The sequence below is a fragment of the Galeopterus variegatus genome, unplaced genomic scaffold (assembly GCF_000696425.1).
Source record: "Galeopterus variegatus unplaced genomic scaffold, G_variegatus-3.0.2 Scaffold4273, whole genome shotgun sequence".
NCBI classification, from domain to species: Eukaryota; Metazoa; Chordata; class Mammalia; order Dermoptera; family Cynocephalidae; genus Galeopterus; species Galeopterus variegatus.
The window spans coordinates 82,374-104,894 of record NW_007730384.1 but is presented as its reverse complement, the minus strand read 5'-3'; the positions used below and the strand labels follow the sequence as shown (position 1 = coordinate 104,894).

The 22,521-nt window shown below is 37.0% G+C and overlaps 1 protein-coding gene across 1 annotated transcript in view; it reads left to right on the top strand.

Moving 5' to 3' along the window:
- Nucleotides 1-22,521, top strand: part of MTTP (microsomal triglyceride transfer protein) — a 43,635-nt gene extending 21,114 nt beyond the window's left edge. Inside the window, exons 10-18 of the mRNA XM_008587185.1 lie at nt 914-1,021; nt 6,062-6,274; nt 7,708-7,919; nt 10,115-10,212; nt 10,324-10,445; nt 12,037-12,264; nt 17,536-17,660; nt 19,613-19,783; nt 21,223-22,521. Of these exons, the coding sequence (XP_008585407.1) occupies nt 914-1,021; nt 6,062-6,274; nt 7,708-7,919; nt 10,115-10,212; nt 10,324-10,445; nt 12,037-12,264; nt 17,536-17,660; nt 19,613-19,783; nt 21,223-21,394 (1,449 nt within the window). The 3' untranslated portion in view covers nt 21,395-22,521. The remainder of the gene's footprint in view (nt 1-913; nt 1,022-6,061; nt 6,275-7,707; nt 7,920-10,114; nt 10,213-10,323; nt 10,446-12,036; nt 12,265-17,535; nt 17,661-19,612; nt 19,784-21,222) is intronic.

Sequence of the window (22,521 nt, the reverse complement as noted above, 5' to 3'; positions counted from 1 at the left end):
GAGTGTTGCCCCCGTCCCGGGCGGGGGACCGGCAACGGGATCGAAACCCTCGGCGTTGCTCCTGCGCCTCGCTCAGCCAGTGAGCGGGAGCCGGTCTGTATGTGGGATCCGAACCCTCGGACGGGAGCGCCGCCGCACTTCCCAAGCGGCGCACTATCCAGTGCGCCACCGGGCTGGCCCCCATTTTCTATCTATTAATTATTAATTGTACAGTAAATTATTTCACGTGATGTCTTCTCTGCAATTCCTTAAATAGCATAAACTATACTTTATGGAAATTTAAAGATTGTGTTCATCTATCATATCACGTGGCACAAGACAAAACTTTAGAGGAGAGAAGTCTAGTTTATGCTTCAATGATCAATTTTAAAAGATTTGTCAAAAATCTTCCTGGTATTTAATACGCATACATTGAAGAGGCCCAATTCTTCTCATATTAAAAACTTATGTTGGAAACAAAAGCTAGACTTATCTTGGGCCTGAGATTTTTTTTTAAAAAGTGCACTTATCCACTTATGATCTAGTGAAACAGTTAATAACCTTTTTGGAAAATGGGCCTATTTGAGAATCTGATAAAAAGCAATGAAGCGCCTTTTCACCCATACATAAAACTTTACACGCTTTTTTTTTGGCTCACTGATCCAATGAATGCAATCCACAAACCCTTAAGGAGTTCATGTACCCCCTACTCCCCCAGGTTAAGAATACCTGGAAAGGGGAGATTCCATTAACTCTTTAATTCAAAGCTAGATAGTGAATTTGTAAGTATCTCAAAAGCAACATTCTGAGTTTGCAATCTAGGAACATAAAAACGTTTTCCTCAAGTATTGATTACTTTAATCCTTAACTATATGTGTGCCTTGAAAATGTTTAAATGTCTTGGTAACCTTTCTTATCCCTGTTTGGTTAATAGAGTAAGTTCAAAGGGTCCTTTGGGAGCGATGACATCAGAGAAACTGTTATGATCATCATCGGGGCCCTCGTCAGGAAGTTCTGTCAGAACGAAGGCTGCAAACTCAAAGTAAGTGCAAATCCAATCTCATGTATCATACCATTCCAGACCATCCTACTTAATACTCACCATGCTGCCCACCACTGGCACTCCTAATCCAACTACCCTACTCTACTTTCCCTATTTGCATAGCACTTATTGCCATCTAACATACTTTACAATTCAGTTGTTTATTATGTTTATTGTTTACTTCTATTTCCAACTAGATTGTAAATTCCATACAGAAATGGATCTTTGTTTTGTTCAACATAAATTGCTTCAAACAGTGCCTGGTATATGGATAATGCTCAATAAATACTTGCTAAAAAGTGAATAGTACATTAATCTCCCTGCCAATATACATTTATTGAGTGCCCACTACATACTCAGTTTTGAATGGTGTGTATGATATAGTTCTTGTTCTCAGAAAATATTAGACTCCACGGCTACCTTCTAGAGCAGAACTTTGCCTATAGTAAGTGTGGTTTGCAGTTTTGAGTTTTGATAGTTGGAATGTAGTTACTTCTAATCACTTAAAACTTTATATATTTTTTTACATTTCATTTGCTCAAGGCTGCTCCACTTGCCTAGGTGAACTATCAATTGTCACATCTTTCTCATGTAAAAAAAAAAAAGCAAAACCAAACTTTTTAAACATAACTAAATGGAAAATATCAAAATGGATTAATATCTAACACAGCCCATGTTTCTATAATGCAAGTAAAGATGCTAAATATATATACGTAGCCTATTTTCTGTCCACGTTTTTTATATAGCCAGCATCTGGTGAGCATTTTTCTTCTACTTCAGAAACACATCACCATATTAATTTGCTTACTAAATGCTTACTATTAAAAACGATAGGGAGAAAATTCTTGAAACCAAATTGTTCCAAAAGAGGCAACCCATAACTAGAATGCACACTAAGTATTAAAATTATTACTAAAAAACAGCAGCATTTAAAACATTTGAGTATTAGTTTCTTAAGTTTTGGCAGAAATAAAAATTACTATTTTTTTATGACATTAGAAAACTATGACTTCTTATATTTTTTAATTTGCATAATTATTTGAGTAGCTGATTTACTTCAGCAATTTGTGTATTAAATATCTTGGCTTAAGACAAAACCCACATATAAAAACAACCATTCATCAGTAATTAATGAGCATCTTCTCTGTCCTAGGCATGATGCTAATATTTTAATATAAAGATGCATAAAATATTCTACCATCCTCAACAAACAAACTCCTACTCTGCTTATCAAATATAAACAGATACATAATACTGAAATATAAACAAAGTGCTCTGAGAATACAGAAGATACAGCAACCTTTTCTGTTTGAAAGTGCTGGGGGGAAGGCATCACCAAAATAGTAGTATTTGAGCTTAGTCTAGAAGAGCTTTTTGCTGAAAAGATTATAGTATGGAATAAAGGACATTCCAGGAGAGATACGACAATGTATGAAAAGGCCCAAAGTCAAAATGGGCCTGGTATGCTTGGGAGCAGTGAGAAATTCTGTGGTGCTGGAGCAGAGAATATGTTTGTGGGGGCAGAGAGGTGGGGGTGGAGATACAGGAAAGAGGGGAAAAGAGCAGAGAAGTAAGCTGGATCTTTAATAATGACAAGCTAAGCTTACCTTCATTCTGTAAAAAAAATAAAAAAGGGAGACCAATGCAGTCTCTAGACTGGTGAATGACATGCACAGATTTTTTTATTTAGGAAGAAGCAAGATGTTGTACAGACTGGGTGCTGGCTGGATTAGAGTCAGTGAGATCTGACTAGAAGCATCTGCAATAACCTAGACAAGAATTAGTAAAGGTCTGAATTTATGCAGGGGCAGAGGGGTGAGAGAAGGAGACAGATTCAGGAGTCATTTAGGAGGTAGAGTCAATAGTATTTAGTGACTGGTGAGATATGGAGAATGAGAAAGGTAAGAATCCAGGTGACTCCAAAGCTTCCAGGTATGGATACCTGGTAAATAGTGATGCCAACCACTTAAGCAAGGTTTATAGAGCCTGATTTGGGGGTGGAAGGAGGGTAGAACTATTAATTTTGGGGGGCCATGCTAAGTTTGTAATCTTGTGGGTAACCAGATTGAGTTATCCGGTGGACAGATGGCCATACCCATCTGCAGCTCAGAAGAGAAGTTAGGGCCAGGAGTAGAGAGTGGTTGAAACCTTGGGAGAGAATAGGATTACCCAAGACAGGTATGAGAAGGAAATTAAGCAAAGGATTAAATTTAAAGTTTTTTGTATAATGGGATTGCCTAATTCTTATCACATCTTTAAAATTACCTTATAGGTAGCTGCAAACTATCCGCTATCACTGTCATTCAATTTTGTTGATGTTTTTGAGTGACATTTTTTTTTTCTTTCTTTAGCATCTTTGTGGATAATGAGATTTGATCACCAGATGGACTGTAGTAAATGTTCAAATTTTCTTTTGAATTTTCTGCTGTGGAACACTCATCTACCTGTTGCACAAATCAAAGACATATGAATGGAAAGAAAATTATGTATTCTAAGTACAAATATAGGATATCTATTGGGCACACAATACTTATACTGACCAAAAGGTACCTGCCATTCTATTGCATGCTATAGCTTTTTAACATTTACTAGCATGAAAGCCATTGTCCTATGGCAATCTGAATGGCAGCTAGGCAAGTTAATAATCAATATTAAGACCCATATTTCTTTTTTTTCTATTTGTGTTTTTGTTTACATTTTGACATTCCTGCTTTCTTTTTTCCATGAATACGTATTTGAAAAAATTCAAACCTACAGAAAAGTGGTAAGAACAGTACAATTCCATGAACATTTACATACCTTCCATCTAGATCCACTAATTGTTAACATATTGTCATATTTGGGTTATCTCATTCTGTTTTGTTTTATTTTATTTTAATTGAACGATTTGAGAGTGAATTGCAGACATCTGACATTTTATCCCTAAATACTTTTATTTCTTATTAAATGAGTGCTATTGCACCTAGGCTCTTACAATGGACAAAATATTCATATTTATTAAATTGTGAGTTCATATTGATCTCTCTAATTCTAATCCAAAACTACAAGGTTCTTTCTCTTCTTCCCCCATTCCATAATTATGTGCTACTTTTCCCACAGTGAGAACCCTGGTTTTCAAGAACATCAATATATTTACTCATCCACTCAGTCTTAAAACATACACAAAACAGTTTTAGAATTGCTACATCAATATCCCTACAAAAAATAAGTAAAGTTCAGGACTTCGTTACAGTTCTTTTTGTCTTTAGCATATATTCCACTGAAGGTATACAGAGTATTGTGCTCTAAAGTTGCTTGGATTAATTATTTTTTTGTTCTCTTCTGTTTAATTATATTATAAATGTGATATACATATAGGTTTGTTTCTGTTTGAATTAAACTTTAGTAATTTTCCCTCCTTGCTGATTTAATTTTATTTCTTGAACATGTGAAATAGTAACATGACTCAAAAGTCAAAACTATATTTTAAAGTATTCTCAAAGAGGTTTCATTCCCTTCCTATCCCTTCCACCCATTCTCACCTCCTGTAGATAAACAACATTGGATTTTTTTTTTTTTTTTGTCTTTTGTCTTTTTACAACATTGGATTTTGGTTTCTTCTTCCTTTGTTTATTTTTGCTACAGTAAGCAGATGTGCACACACATACACAATTCTTATTTCTTTTTTCTTGCACAAAATACAGTTTCTATATATACTCTTTTGTATCTTATTTTTTCCATTTAACAATATATCCTGGAAATCACTCCATACTGATTCAGAGAGATCTTCCTCATTCCGTTTTACAACTGCCTAGTACTCCACTGCATCAATGGACTATGGTTTATTCAGCATCCACTATGTATGGTCATGTAGGTGATTTCCACTATTTTGCTATTGCAAATAATGCTAACCTTAGGCACATTTTTTCTTATTGTTGGAGACAGAGCTAGGGTTGTTGGGTCAAATGCAATTTTGTTAGCTTTTGTCAAATTATCTTCCATAGGAATTATACGATTGTATGCTTCCACCAGCAATATACGAGAATGTCTATTTCCCCATTACTTCACCAACAAAGTATGTTATCAAACTTTAAAATTTTTTACCAATTTGATAGTTGAGAAATGTCACTTCTCTGATTACATGTGAAGTTCTTCATGTTTCTTTCTATTTGGGACCTTTTATATCTTGTTCTCCACTCCATCTCCTCCCGTCACCACATCCCCATGTATGTGCGTTTGTGTGTGTCAGTGTGTGTGTACCTGCAGCCTAATTTCAAATCCTGTAGATGAATTAGCTTACAAATCCTGTACATGAATTAGATCTTAGGAATTTTTATCTTAAAGATGAAACTAAAGCCCCTAAAACATATGTAGTGGCAAAGATAATACCAGAACCCAGATGTCTCTGTTTCTAATTTGCTTTTGCATTAAACTATTAACTTGTACTCAATTATTTTGATTTACAGGCTGAAAAAGGGCCTTTTTTGATTACAGAACATATTTGTAAAGTACCTTGTAAAGTAGCTGCCTTATAGCAAGCATTAAAGAAATATTTTTGAACTGTATGGCAGCATTAATTACATTTGGAATCAAGAGAAAAAAAAAGGTCTTTTAAAACATTTACAACCAGACCTTATGGTCAAGCTCTAAGTGCTTTCTTTCACTCAAGTTGTTACTTAAGAAAAGATATGTGGTAACACTTAGGTTCCATTTAGTTGCTGCTTTAGAAATTCAATGAATGAGCAGTTTTGTGAATAATCAATCACAAGAGAATTAAGAAGTGGCTTTATACATTTAGAATGTGTTCAGAAGTAGATGTGCCCATTAATTATACTCATTGCTCCTTAAGAATGTGTTAATATATGTATTTTTAAAAAACACAACACTTCTATCAAGCTTTATTTGTTTGCTTTCATTTCATTGTGTGCCTCAGTCAGGCAACCAATGTAAAACTTTCTATAACCTTAGGTTCTTTTCTTGGACTCAAGAATAAAGCCAATCTTGCCCAAGTCTTGTTTTATGTATGGTCATGTATATGTTTAAGCTATATGATATTTTTAGGCAGTAGTTGAAGCCAAGAAGTTAATCTTGGGAGGACTTGAAAAAGCAAAGAAAAAAGAGGACATCATAATGTACCTGCTGGCTCTGAAGAATGCCCTGCTTCCAGAAGGCATCCCACTCCTTCTCAAGTATGCTGAGGCAGGAGAAGGTCCTGTCAGCCACCTTGCTACCACTGCTCTCCAGAGATATGATGTCCCTTTCATTACTGATGAGGTAAAATCTCCAAGAGTATTTGCATCATTAACAGAAGGAAAAAAGCATGTCTGAACATGAGTCAAATGCAAACTCCTCTCAATTCACTCTATTTTTTCCCCAAAGAGTCTTTTTCTCCTGCTTAGAAAAGATTCTTAAATTGCATTTCAGCCTATTCTGAAGCAGCCTCACATTTTGAATAGATAAGGTCCTATATCCTGAAGCATAAATATTGAAGAAATTCTTTTATTTTAAGAAACAAATTATTTTCAGATATAACTTTACTTTTACAAGTTTTAAGATGCTGTTAAATTTTTCATCACTGAAATTTCCTGGCTTAAGTGTGACCTTGTTTGTTCTTACAACTACATTTTCAGGAAACCATCTAAATTAAACTTTGTTAGGGCAGAGAATGTTTATAAACCTCAAGATAAACTGTATTCTGAGAATGGTGTTTGCACCATTAGTTTGCAGCTAAGCACCTTCCCAGCAGAGTTGTGTCAAAGTTGGTGGCTACAAAGCATGATTGATGAGAGCATAGGCTTTTGAGACAGACAGACCATGTGTAAATTCTGGCTCTGTTCTTTCCTAGTTGTTTGTTATTGAGTGAGTTACTTAATTCCTACATACCTGAGAGCAAGGCCAAGATTCAAGGGAGATAGAAAAAGGCAGAGGAAAGTGGAATTGAAAGAAATATTTATAAATGCATAGTATAGAACCCCACACATTGCATATTGTTAGGCAATGCTAGTAACCAATAAAATTACTTGTTGCTACAGAATGCAATTATTTTGGCACATTTTCTTTGATGTTAATGTTTTGTTTATGATGGGTAGAGTAGGTTTGTGGAACATAACAGTGTGGTGCAGGATGTTGACGGAGGGGGAGATTGTGTGCATGTAGGGGCAGGAGGTATATGGGAATTATCTGTACTTTCTGCTTAATTTTGCGGTGAACCTAAAACTGTCTTTAAAAGTAAAGACTATTAATTTTAAAAAAATAAGAAGGGATGATTCTGAGTTACTTCATTGTAAGGAAATATCAGTTCATATAGCCATCTCTCCACAGAGCCCCGTTGCCATGTGGCAGTGGAATCCTTAACATTCTGTATTAGTTAGGTAACTCCATGCTATGCTGCAATAACAAATGAACCTCAAAATCTCAGCAGTTTATCAAAAGCTTATTTTTCATGCTATGCCTAATATGGGTAGGGGAATATGTGGCCCTAAGTTTACTACAGTTGTAGAGGAAAGAGATGGAGAAGGCATACCAGCTCTTAACTGCCTTGGCCTAGAAGTGACCTACATCGATTCTGCTCATGGTCTACTAGCAGAACTAGTCATATGGCCCCAACCTAATTGCAAAGGAACCTGGCAAATGTAGTAACACATGTATATTTTGATGAACACACACTATTCCTAGATATGCACTAATTTTGAACATCTTATGAGCAGGTGAAGAAGACCTTGAACAGGATATACCACCAGAATCGTAAAATTCATGAAAAGACTGTGCGCACTACTGCAGCTGCTGTCGTTTTAAGTAGCAATCCATCCTACATGGAAGTAAAAAACATCCTGCTCTCTATTGGGGAGCTTCCCAAAGAAATGAATAAATACATGCTCGCCATTGTTCAAGACATCCTACGTTTTGAAATGCCTGCAAGGTATGATACAGTGCACATGTCTCTCTGCTTATTCAAGCTTATTTATATATTGGTGTAGTACACATGCAGCTAATAATAATGGTGTGGTCATTATGCTGGATTATGCTGCATAAAACCAAAGAATGCAAATTCTCCTGTAAGAGGACTTTTCAGGGGTCAGATAAAACAATTTCACTTTGGCTCTACGATTTGGAACTCTGGGTATGATTTTTACTCTAGGCATCCTGTTGAGTCTGGTAAATATATATTGCCAAATGTTAGTAATGTTTTAAAGTCGAACTGCATTTTCAACGGAACTATTTTTATGAGTAGCACAACAAAATGATGTAAGTTCTCACCAAGTGGTCTTTTTATCTTAACTTTCCAAATGTTACGCATCTTTGAAGCCTCATGTATCATAGATCAAATGAGTTTGCATTTAAATTTGAAACCTTGGGTGTGGCCCACATTTTAGGACTATTCAAGGTATGAAGCATGTAAGCAGCAGACTTTATTGCTCTCTGTTGCTCTTGCTGGATTAACTTCCTGCCAGTTCCCAAGTCTCTCCTCTGAAATTCACAAATTTTACTCTTTAAAGTGGCTCCACCAAAGCACTTCCTCACTGGAATCAGAGGGCCAGAGAAGGAATTTTCATTTCCCCTGAATTACATGCAGAACACCCCCCACAGGAAAGTTCACATTTGAGCATTCCCTATAGGGGGAAAAAAAAAAAAAAAAAAAAAGATCAGGGAAGGTGGAAAATAAAGAGAAAGAAAATGTAAAAAAGAGGGTAGTAAAAGGCAAAAAGAAAGAGAAAGAAGGACAAAGAAGACTGAAGGAACAAGAAACAGGGAGAGTGAGTAGAACAGAGAAAAGAGGACACACAGGAAACAAGAAGGGAACAGGTGAGTGAGGGAGAAAAGAAACAAAGTCTGTCTGCAGCCATGTATTTCTAGTTGAATGGATTTGACATCTCTCTCTGTTTCTTTGTTTACTTTTATGAGATTCTGTGGAGGAGATTCTGAGTATATTTGCTGCCTTTGTCTTGTGAACCTAGTGATCTAGAGAACCAGAAATGGAGTAGGGAGCAACCTAGGAAATGTGAAACAGTATTACAAACATTATGGGTCAGATTCTCAGAAACAAAACCATTAGAGTTGGAAGGGACATTAAAGACCCACTTGATTGGTATCTCTGTGCAGCGTAGGAGCCTGCTCTCCTGGAAGGTAGTGTGCAGACTTTGCTTGCTACACTCCGGTGGCAGAAAACGCACCATCTCCGAGGGGACTTGTGCCATTGTTCAGAGACTCTCACCATTACGTCTTTGTATGGACTGAAATCTTCCTATTGACCCCGGTTTTCTCCCTGGAGCAAAGCAGAACATGTCTAATCATTCATCCACATGAAGACTCTTTGAATATTTGAGGACAGCTATCATGATCCTTTTCATCTTTTTTTCTCTAGGCTAAAATTTTATAACTCAGTGATACTGGGGGAGAGGGAGAACTGTAAGGTTACCATTCCCTCTTCTCTATAATTATCTACCTCATACCTAGGTCCAGATTTATTAGTTGATTATTTTGCTGTTTTGCTGTGTTGTTATTTTATTATTACTGATATGATTAATGTTATGTAATAGGAAATGGGAAGATTTCAACACTAATTACGTAGACAAGATAGAGGCTTGGGGTAAGGATTTAGACTCACTTTAGAGGAGACAATGGTACCTATGTGGGTTTTACTGAGCTGTTTACATAATTGAAAACTACACAGACATGGAAAAAATCGTGGAAATTTACTATTACATATTATCAGCCAGTGATAACATTAGAAGGTGGAGAAAAATGTTTAAAGAAATGGTGTGCAACCTCCTCAGTTTGGTACACCTAAACATATATACTATTAAACAGTAGAAACTTGATGATCCAAAGAACATGTGTTTTCCACTTCTGAGGTGTGTCTACCAGTCAGTTTAAGCCATCTCATAGCTGGACGTCCTTGCCTTGCTGTCATTTTGATACCAAACTAAATTTCAGATATCTGAGGAATGAAGGGGAAGCCCTAAACTCCAGCTGGCACCTCCCTCAGTCTTGGAGGAGCATGAGAAAAATTTGGACCCCTCTTTTTTCCACTGAGGACTTTTTTTTTTTTTCAAATTTGACTTGGGAAACAGCCCTTACAATTAATATGCAGCTTTTTCTTTTTACATATTGCAGCAAAATGGTCCGTCGTGTTCTGAAGGAAATGGTCATTCACAACTATGACCGTTTCTCCAAGAGTGGATCCTCTTCTGCCTATACTGGCTACATAGAACGTATGTAACCCAAAAGGGGGTTCTCCCTCCATGCCCCACCCCAGCTTGGCATTGCTGGAACTGTTTTTAAATTACAGGTGTTTTTGTTGTTGTTGCTGTTGTTATTATTAGGTAGTCCCCATTCGGCATCTACTTACAGCCTTGACATTCTTTATTCTGGTTCTGGCATTCTAAGGAGAAGTAACATGAACATCTTTCAGTACATTAGGAAGTCTGAACTTCATGGTAGCCAGGTAACTCATTTTCCATGGATTTTGCTTAATAAAGTATGTAATAAATTAGTCTGAGGTAAAACTAAATAATGTATAAGTTAGTGGTAGCTTCTGTCATATTTTGCTCTTGATTTTATCATCTGCACAAGGCTGTATGTTTTATAGTCTCAGAAAAAGTTTCAAATATGAACTTGAAACCTAAGTAATTTGATTCAATGGACTTGCCAAACATTCACTTGTCTTTTCAAAGGTACACATATTCACAAAATTGAAATTGTGCCAATATTTCTCACATAAACATTTTTATAATATTTTATTTTTATTCATAGGTATATTCCTTAGACCCCCAATTATCTAATTCTAGAATATATTTTTCTTTTCTGGGTGTTTCTATGAAGAGATTGAGTCCCCATAATAAAAACCTTCATAATAGAATATGGCTCTCTAAAGAGTCAATCTGTATTTTTCCAGTACTGCTAGAAGAGAAAAGAATAGTGTAGGCCTTTGACAAATTGCTGAATTCCATCCCTTTAGTTTTATCCAAAATTAGGTGATGATCCATTAAGCCTTCCTAATTATAAAATGTACTTTCTCTTTAGTTTTTATGCATATCAAATTATAACCTTATAAATAAAGTCATTTAAGCTTTAGAAATGATTGAGTGCTAAAAATACTTGAGTTCTCATCAATATTATATTACCACACCCTTTGATAGTACTAAAGTCAGAATACTATGTCTTCTGTACTGAGGAATCACCATCTGTTTTCTGATATGCACTCAAAATGCCAAACACCCAGTTTGGCTGGGTGGACAGAAAATTCGTAGGATTCCTGTGTATGGTAGACAACAGGGTGTGAGGCCCATCACAGTGTTCATCATCTTTTATTTTTTTAGCCAGGGAGAAAAGTTTGACAAGGAAAGGTATTCCATGCCCTCACAGCAACATCCTTAGGACAACTGTGCCAAACACCTCTCCATCTCCTTTTAGAGGCTCTATAGGATATCTGATCTATTATATATGACAGTCCTGGAGAGACTGAGTCTCCAGGATCACATCATAAAATGGAAAGCTCATGGTTTTTATAGTCAGACAGAAGGGGTTTGAATCCTGCCTTTGCCATTTACTAGCTAAGTAAACTTGAGCTTTTTTTTTTTTTTCCTTTTTGTCTTTTTTCGTGACCGGTAACGGGATCACAACCCTCGGTGTCATGCCTGCACCACACTCAATCAGTGAGTGCGGACCGGTCTCTATATGGGATCCGAACCCTCGGCGGGAGCACTGCCACGCTCCCAAGCGCCGCACTCTACCGAGTGCACCACCGGGCCAGCCCAAACTTGAGCTTTTTTGCCCCTTGTCTACAGAACGGGTAAAATCATATGTATCTCAAAGGGTGGTTGTGAGGATTAAATGGAGAAAACTAACTCATCTTATATTCAGCAATAGAAGCTTTTGTTTGCTTGTTTTATTTTTATTTTTGTTTTTGTCTAGCTGAGACAAATATTTGAGTTTTGGATTCCTAGAAAAGTTCTAGCTGTAGCTCATAAGCCTCGCATCACTTACAGAGCAGGCAGGGAGCTTATGTCATGAATGTTAATTGATTTTTTCCCTAGGTGGTCATTGAAGCCCAAGGACTGGAGGCTTTAATTGCAGCCACTCCCGACGAAGGGGAGGAGAACCTTGACTCCTATGCTGGTATGTCAGCCATCCTCTTTGATGTTCAGCTCAGGCCTGTCACTTTTTTCAATGGATACAGTGATTTGATGTCCAAAGTGCTGTCAACATCCAGTGACCCTGTCAGTGTGGTGAAAGGACTTATTCTGCTAATAGATCATTCTCAGGTAATTCATTCCATCTGCAAGTAATTATTGAGTCCCTTAGATGTGCCAGGCATATTTTAAATGTGCTCTATTCTTGGAGGATACAAGACAAAGTTCTGCCATCTTGGAGCTCACATTATAAGCATTTGGTCCTCTTGGTATTCTTACCTTTTTCTCCTGTTCTCCTTTGTTACAGACATGTAGCATTTTCTTTTGCATTTATTAGCTGATAAGAAGTCTCCTTACTTTGAGGCAAATATAAAATACTGGTGCTAACAGGAACGAAAAATTGTGGAGAAAACATCCTAGGATACAACAGAACACAGATGGCCTTGCCTTTTTGATTGGCTTTCCTGGGTACACACGCTTAGATGATATTTATCCTAAAGGCAGGAGCTGAACTACATGGCTTCATAAGTTACTGATAATATTTGTAATAACAACAATATGAAGAACCATACAGAGCATCATTTTGACCCTGCCAAATTAGTAGAGGCACAGCAACCACTGACATCAGCCACATGCTTCAGAGAGACTCTTTGCCCAAAATTCTCATGTTTGTAGAACCTTGGAAAGGTTTGTTCATTCTTAGACAATAGGAGTACTTTCATTCTCTTGAACCACATTCTTCAGAATATTTCTCAGTTTTCCTCAGCCCAAAATCTTACAATACTGTACCAAAGCCTAACAATACTATCTTCTGTGCAATAAGATTTAAGAGATCAATATACTATGGGATGGGGGTAGTCTGCCTAATTGTAGTATTTGAGAAACAGAAGAGTGCTAATCTGAATAACCTTTGAGTTTTAATGTTTGATGCTTAAATTTTTTTTCTTTAGTGACTTCATTTACTTCCTGCCTTAATAAGTGTAGCAATATTAAAAAAATAAAATATCTGCCAAATAGTGGTCTTATGGGGAATCCAAATGATCACTGTACACTTCCATTTTTATTATTCCTCTTACCAGTTCAGTATAGCTGTATATGACAAACAAAAAACCTGCAAAAAACAATTTAGAGTGGCTTTCTTTATATCATGTAATAAATACTTGGAAGTAGGTAGTCCAGGGTTGATATGGAAACCCTGAGTTATCATCGGAATGTAGCTCTTTTCCTTCAGCTCAGCCAACCTTACCTGTGGCGTTTAACCTCACGCTTGTCACCTTGTGGTTACCAGATGGCTGCTCTACTTACAGCACTACTTCCTCATTCCAGAAAGAAAGAAGAAAAAGCTAAGAGGTTACAGTCTACCTATTTTTCACAACTTTATTTGGGAGCCCAGTCTAGATTATTATTGACTAAAACTGTGTCACATGGCTAGCAGCAAGGGAAGCTGGTGAATATAGTTTCTTACTGGGTGTATACACACTCTGAACACAACTGTGTCTCTGTTAATATGAATGGAGAGAAGGACAACCAGCAGTGCCTCCCATATCCCTTAATCCTCAAGTTACACATGTAAAAACAGTTCTCAAATTACATCAGAATCTTACATTGCACAATTCCATCACACTCTTATTGAAATAATTTTCTGAAGGCAGCATAAGGGTGCTGAAAAATTAGTCCACATTTTGAGACACAGGGATCACAGTTCAACATCACCTTTATGTGCTCAGCTACCCATTAACAATGCTTACTGTTTTAGAATGGTGTAGTGGATTGAATTATGTCCCCCCCAAACTCATTGAAGTTTGAATTGTGTCCCCCAAGTTTTATGTATTAGAAACTTAGCCCCCACTGTGACTGTTAAGAGGGTGAGAAATCCTATTATGGCAATTGAAAGATGGAGCCTTGTAGGGGTGATTGGATTATAGGACCATGCGGTAGTAAATGGATTAAAAATGGTGGTCAAGGGCGTGGTTCTGAGAGCTTTAAAAGAAGAGGAGAGTGTCTTTCTCTCTCACTGCTCTCCCTGCTTCCACCATCTTGCAATGTGAGACCCCTGAGTCACTGTTGCCACATCAGATGGACTTTGGACTTCCCAGCCTCAGAAACTGTAAGCGATAAATTTCATTTTCTTTATAAATTACCCAGTTCCATGTATTTTGTTTATAAGCAACAAAAACGGAGTAATACAATCGGGGTGTAAAACTTGATGCAAGCATGAGTAATAATCCAGATCTGGGTTGGCAAATGTTCTGTAAAGGGCAGAATATAAATATTTTAGGCTTTGAGGGCCACATAGTCTCTGTTGCAACTCCTCAACTCTGTTATATGAAAACAGCTATCAGCAATATATAAACAGAGGACAGTGTGGTTGTGTTCCAATAAAATTTTATTTACAAAAACAGCCAGTGGGCCAGTCTTGCCCAAAGGCCATAGTTTGCCAACCCCGATCTAAATTATCTTATATAGTTTTTCTATTCATTAAGCTAGGGCACCAAGGCAAGGCATATTCTGTGAGAAAGATTGTGCCCTAGTTATTAAACATAACCTAGTGTCTGTGTGTGTCACGTTGAAGGATCTGGCAGACTTAAGGTTATTATATAGATGAGCTGTTTGAGGCTCTGCAGAGCACTCCAGTAATGTCATCCTAACTTCAGAAACACATACCACTCTAGGTCAAGTGCTGACATTGAAGGAAATGTTGGCAGTGGGTAGCCCGTCACAGCCACCAGGGCAGATAGAATTACTATGTACTTGCTCTTTCTCTCTTCAGCTACTTGGATTACTATTCAGAGAAAGATGTCTGATAAAGTCAATTTAATAAGGGGATCCTCTTTAGCCAGCAAAGAACATATTTTCCTAAACAGAACCAATGGAATGAGTTGTGAAAATATCGGTCTCTGAGCTATAAGAAACACCTTTGGGACTAAATGCAAAAGATCAAAACGGTCACATTCGCTACAAATGCAAAGTTCTAGTATCTTGCTCCTCTAGTTCATGGGCAAAAATTTGAATAAATATGTACTCTGAGTCAAACAGGGACATAATCTAATGCTCTATCTTTTTTGTGATATTTCTCAGAATAGGCTTCCTTGTACAGCTGGAGACAAAAGAGAGTTATGAGTTTGTGATAGCCACGTATAGTAGGATAAAAGTCTCCACTGGGAATTTATTTTGGATCCATGTGTAACCTCTGAGCCTGATTTGTTCTTTCAATCTTCAGATATAATGTCTACCATGGATGACTGGTATGAGGATTAAATGAGATACCACATGTAGAGCTCTGGGCACAAAAACTGTTAGTTCCACTTAGTTTATGACCCCTTAAATATAAGAACTACTGTACTACGTGGTTTAGTCCCTTTCACAAAGAAAAGAGTGGTTTGTCCTTTTACAGGGGTCATTGGTCTGTCCTTATAAGGGGGTCCAAGAAAATTCCTCTGTGACTGTGCATAGAGTTCTTCCATGGTCCCTTTGCATGAAAGAAATGGAATCTCCCCAGAAACTCAAGGAGCTCCTCAAAACCCACCTTGCAATGGAAATGCCCTCTCCTCACACAAGATGCATTGTGTAATAGCTGCGAAATGTTCTTTTCCACTTGATGTAGTTTTTTAAAATTATTTTTTAAATTTAAAAAAAAATTATCAATATACAATGTACTTGATTTTCATGTCCCTTTACCAATTCTTCCTTTTCCCCCATTCCCCCGCATATGATGTGTTTTGACATCCACCTAATGTATGGTTAGAGGGAAGGCCAGGCCCACATTACAGGCCTCTGATTGGCTGGCTAGCCTAACAAGATTATGATTTTAAAATTGGGAAGAGAGGAGAAAATGTAAAGAAAGAAATATTTCTGAGGCAGGGCATAGATGAACATTTAGGAACAACCACAATTACAGTGCAGATGCAGAACTCTGATATCTTGGTCCTGTAGTTCATAGACATAGGTTAAAGTCTGGGCATGACTATTGTGATTTCCTCAGGATAATATGAGTTCCTTCATATTAGTTATGATGCATGAGACAACCCCTGCATCCTACGGCAACCACATTCTATTCTAGATTGAATGTAGCCTTAAGTATCCTTAGTGCTATCTCCTAATGTGTCCTGAGCACAACACTGAGAATCTCATGCTTCCATCCAACAGTGTCCTTTAGACTAGAAGTAGCTTCACGCTACAGTCATACTTTTTTAGTATGCCTGGTCAGAAACCAAGTCCTTTGAGATTTCCTGCCACATATTTTTGGAAAGTGGAGAGAATTCAGTAATATCAACATGATTCTTTCTAGAAAGTGAAATCATAGCATTTACAGTTGGCAAATGCATGGCTTATTTGGTCTGGGTAGGGCAGTTACATAAAGAAATTAGTCATGTTGCCAGTTTCCATGAACTTAAGACTTTTGGAAGAATGTCAGAAGATACTGAGCCTTTCCCCCAGAATTATTATTACTTCCAACACTGTCCCCAAGCAATTTGATTCCATTCCAGCTGAAAAAGTTTCAGCCCACATCTCTTTGGCTAATGTACATGGAAAGTGCAAGACTTAAAGGCTAAATGCAGAGAAACAGCACAAAACAATAGGTTTCAGACAACCACAAAATTGCTCAGCCTGGATTATGTTTATAAATGATTACTGTCCCTCTGAAAAATGTTGTCGAGTTCATATTGGACTTGACTGTTAATTTGGTGTCATTTCAAATGTCAGACAGGGTATTAAGTCTTAAACTGCCTTGCTTTTCTTTCCTAGCTTGTTCTAGGCATTCCTGGAACTTTTATACTACACCAGGAGTTTTTATCCTGCCTTTTATTTGCTAGCAGGATACGTTACGTATATTTGACATAGCACATAATTAGAGAAGTGCTGAAGGACCTCAAGAGATCACCTGGTCCAACTCACCCCACTCTGAACAAAAAGCCATTGCTGGATTTCTGATGGAGATGCCTTCATTTTCCCTAGTCCAGTGGTTCTCAAATTTAGGTGCATCAGAATCAAATGAGGACTTGTTAAAACATAGATTGCTGGACCTCACCAAAGAATTTCTTATCTAGTAGGGATAGGGGAACCTGAAAACCTGCATTCCTAACAGGTTCCCAGGTGATACTGATGCTGTTCCTCACAGGACCACACTTTGAGAACCATTATCCCTCCCAAAGCGAGGCGATGATTGAAGGAAAGATCTCTTCTCTATTGGCACTTTCCTTCTCTAGGATTTTAATTGACTAATTAGTTTGAGCAAATCAACAGAGTCTGCTTCTGGTGATCAAGACTGGGACAACATGTTTCCAAGCCTAGAGAAAGGCTCCAACATCAACATAACTCAAATTGCATTATCTACAGCAGGAAGGAGAATGTGCCTTTATAAATTAAATTGTACTTACTATTATTTTATTTCTTTGCTTCTAGGAGCTTCAGTTGCAATCTGGACTAAAGTCAAATATTGAGGTCCAGGGTGGTTTAGCTATTGATATTTCAGGTGCACTGGAGTTTAGTCTGTGGTATCGTGAGTCTAAAACCCGAGTGAAAAACCGGTAAGCATAATACGTGGTAATACTCTATGCAATGAAGTGCAGAGATATGTTTTGGGAATTGTTTAACCTTCTGACTTTTTAATATCTATGCTTTCTATTTGAAATCATTAAATCATAGAGTTGGAAGTGACCATGGGAAGTTATTCTGTCCATAGTTTCTTATGAGTAGATCAGTACCTAAATCCACTCAACCGAGCATCTTCCTGCTTTTAAAGACATCCATAGACAGTGTGCCCTGTAGATGAGGGGATTCATGTTCTCCTGACATTCTACTTTAGTAGTTGATAATGTTGAGAAATTTTACTTTGAAGCAAAGTTTTTAGCTTATCCCTGTTATGGGGGTTTAAAACCTTTCCTCTTTTGCTGTCATCAGTGGAGAAAAATTTAAAAATGATTGCTTCTGTGCAGAATCAAACTCTTAAACATTAGAAGTCTGTAAGTTTTTTTCATCAGCATTTCTTTTTCTAAATAAAATGTTTTTAGCTTCTTTGATTTTTTTCTAATCTACCTGTGAGATCTAATGAAAGTGTTTTACTTTGAACATAAAACAATGTCTCTGAACCAGTGTGATAATCAGAATAATTAGTCTCCTGTTTCTTATAGAATTGAAGAAAAGGAAATTGAAATATAATTTATTTTTACCTTTTTGAATATTTAAAATACGGTGGGACAGAAGTGAGATAAGAGTGATAAAATTAAATTTTTGATTCATTTTGAACTATGAATGAAAGAACTGAGAACAATAAAAAGGTAGTGTATTTAATGTGAAGGATGACTCACAGTGTCACTAAAAGGAACTGAAAAATAAAAAATGAAACTGGCCATCAGAAGGTCTAGCAATATAATTTAGAGCTTCCCACTGTATCAGTCATCCTCCTCTTTCCAAAGTATTTTCTAGACAGAAAATCCTCCAAATTAAACTGAATTGAGTTCTTTGCAGAGAGAAATCAACAACAGCAACAACCAAAAATCTGGATTTTTTAAAAAGGACATGGCTAAAAATCTACCAGTATCCACATTGTAACCAATCTGTCTTCCATTTTTCATTCATTTGTTCTTTTGAAAAAATATCTCGTAAGCCTTTGCTGAATATAAGACATTAGAAGGTGTTTTCAGGGATTCAAATCATCTCTGACCCACTTTTACACTGACAACAACAACAGGGGTTTTAATTTGCTCAGCAAAAATTAGTACCCCTATCAAAAAAGTATGTACATGTGACTGTTTAATTGTGGGAATAATTTCGCACAGTTTGATTTAAAGTCTACAGTTAGTTAGAGTGGAGGTAAGCCTACTGGAATTGTTTATCCTCTTCATTATCATTCAAGACACATCCCCCAGCCAATCCAATCTGTCCAGTTCTCTAGACGATCATTTTCTTCCACCATATCTGTCCCTCCTGGGCACCTACTGTACATGCCCCACTGTAGGAAAAGTCCTTTGTAACACAATATTTTTTCAAATATCTTGGCAACCAAAGCTTCTACCTCTTTGGGGAAAGTGATGAAATGGAATTGAAATAGCTACATAGAAGCCAACAGAGAGACAGTCAAGGAAATTCTGATAAACATCATCTTTTTGGTGAGGTTAGACTTCCTTTTAAGATAACTCAGGTATTTCTGACCTTCTGAGAGAACTGGGTTTCAAGCATGTTTTCATTTCAGTCATTGATATGCCCATACCAAACAGTGTAGTATCTGATAGACATCCCCACTTCTAGAATTGGAGCCAGAGGAGGGCTCAGGGGAAGGAAAAACCTTCCCTGCCCAGTTTCTGGAACTAACCAAGCCCTGGTTACCAACATCTAAGTACATTTAGGTCACTTCTCAATCCCTTCAGTATTTCCTTCCAGCCATCAGTGTTATGAGTTCAGAGCCTGTGAAATTATAGGTGTTAGTCCAACTCAGTTAAATGTTATATGTAACAGTTTTTTTTTTCTCTCAAATATTTAGGGTGACTATGGTAATAATTGGTGACATCACAGTGGATGCCTCTTTTGTGAAAGCTGGTCTGGAAACCAGTGCAGAAACAGAAGCAGGCCTGGAGTTTATCTCCACAGTGCAGTTTTCTCAGTACCCTTTCTTAGTTTGCATGCAGATGGACAAAGACGAAGCTCCATTTAGGTAAGATGCAGTGTTCATGGAATGTTCTAGGGCCATCCAAGTTCACCAAGAACTTGCATTCCATTTACAGCATTAAGTTTCAGAATTGAAAGAAAATAGTAGAAATCCAGTAAAAGATGAATTTTCTTTAAATGAGTAAAAGAATAAATGATAAGGAGATAGTATCATATTCTAATCTGGAAACAACTTTCCAAGGAAACAAAGCGATTTGATTTACCATAAGAGTTGCCACATAGTTTTACCAAAAATACTGAAAGCACATTTATTATCTGGTATTTTAACAGTTGTCTCCTGGCCAAAACTTCAAATCAAAACATCAGGCAATCCATTTACCATGGTTTAAGGGCCCTAATGAATGTACAATTCTTAGGTATTCCATAAAACAGTAACTTGAACTTGTTTAAGTTTTGGCTTATACTTGATAGTTTGGGATTTTGAATTAAAAAATTCTTTCAGTAGAATTCTTAGTGTCTTAATAACCAAATATATAATTGCCCATGTAACTTTCCCAACATCTTTTCCACCGTAGAGCCTAACTCTCATTTATACTGTCATTTGAATCTTGTAACCATTATTTGAAACAGTACTATCACATATAGTTAGAACGCTATAGGTCTAGGTATCACTGACTCTTCCGTAGTAGTTGTGGAGGTTTCCTCGTTACACATTAACAATAAAAGTCCTTTGTATGCTTGAAACAGCAAGGCACATCTTACATCATCTCCGTTGATAAGTAGGCCAGAGCTGAGCACCTTTTTTATTTTACTGACATTTCATGATCCATATAAAAAATGCATCAATAATATAAGTACAAATATGAGTAGGTTCTATTTTCATGGAATAAAAGATTGTGGGTTACAGTTGGAATAGTAACCTGTCTCTAACTTATGTCTACAAAAAACTTCCATAAATGCGTTAAAAAAATCAACATTCCAAGGGCCAAAATATATATGACCACCAAATTCAGTCACATGGCTAACTGGTTTGGTCACACATTTCGCTAAGGCCAGACCTCTGAGAGTGTTTCCCTGTCAGTATGCTCAGCTTAAAATCCTACTGGATTTGCTACTTACTCAAAAGGGGAGTGTTCTCAAGGTAGGGCTTCTGGAATGGAGGATGGGTGATATAGCAAGGCCTGAAAAGCTTAATAGCATCTTCGAAGAGCTGAGAGGAATTCAGTCCTTCATTCCACAAAAATGTATGGCAGGACTTTCATATCCAAAGCATCTGAAGTGTATCTGTTGGTATAAAAGGAAATGGGAAGAAGAAAATCACCCCATTCATGGGAATGGAGTTACACGGTAGTCTTTGGTACTCGATATCCTTTCTGAAGTTGCTTTTGAACATAAGCTTCAAGTGCACACCCAGTGACTTGGCTGGGACCAGTGTGGGGTCTTTAATATGTGTGTAACTTTGTTATTGTTGCTGTTATAATGCAGGCAATTTGAGACAAAGTACGAAAGGTTGTCCACTGGCAGAGGTTATGTCTCTCGGAAAAGAAAAGAAAGCCTACTGGCAGGATGTGAATTCCCGCTCCATCAAGAAAACTCTGAGATGTGCAATGCGGTGTTTGCCCCTCAACTGGAGAGTACTTCCAGCGGATGGTTTTGAAATTGACCGGTGGTGTATTCACTTGAATTCATCTCCACAAAAGGGAGACAATGTGACATGCCTAAGTACTTGCTCTCTGAGAGCACAGTGTTTACATATTTACCTGTATTTTATATTTTTGTAAAAAGCTATGAAAAACTACAGTTGATTAATCTTGGGCCTATTCAGTGTACCATAGATAGTGTCACTGTGAGTTATCATGTGACGCTTTCAACAACATTCTTACTTTTCTTGTACCTTTCTCAAATCCCATTTTGTACAGTGAGAGTAGTTCTGCTCTAAGAGGAAACTAGAGTTTGTTAAAAGCAAAGACAGAACTAAAAACAAAACCACAAACGCTCAGGAGAACCCAATTTTGTTTCAACAATTTCCAAACAATGTATATGAAGCCCTTGATAGAACCTTAAACATGGCAAGAAAATCAAACATATTACCTAATCAGGGGGGAGAAAAAAGCCATTTTTTTTCTTCATTACTGGGGGGGAAGCAGGGATGAAGGGACAAGACTTTTAAAAGACTTTTGTTAGCCAGCTTTAATAATTAATATTTATGTCTTCTGTTATTTTTAGTTTTATTAAGCATTAAGGTAGAAGGCACACAGAATTAAAACATACCATTTCATCTTTCTGCTGTCCATGTAGTGAGGTCACTCAGAGGCCATCCAGACCTCTACCTCCAGCCCTACAAAAATAATGGACTTATCACATAGGAATCAGAAAAAATAATTTCCATTTGATTTTTCTTAGGGTGTGTCTTTTTGATACTGCAGTGTGATATACTGGTTTTTATAAAGAACATCCTCATGTATTCATTTTCTCTCTGCCTCATTTATTTTGTGCTGGAAGCTCCAGCTTGACTACAATCTGCACAACAGCCAGAATGGCTGAGAGAACATTGCTTTAAGAAACTGATGGATTTGGATTTCTAAAATATGAAATTGAAAAAAGAATGTCTTTATTTGTATGAATTAAAAGACCCATGTGAAACATTTTCAAATATTAATAAAACAGATGTGTTTATTGTGATAAACCCACAACAAACGATAGGTGCTTGTTCTTCTATTAAACACACACACATAAAATTTTTAAGTTTAGCTAGCCCACTATTGATTGTAAATTAAAAATAAA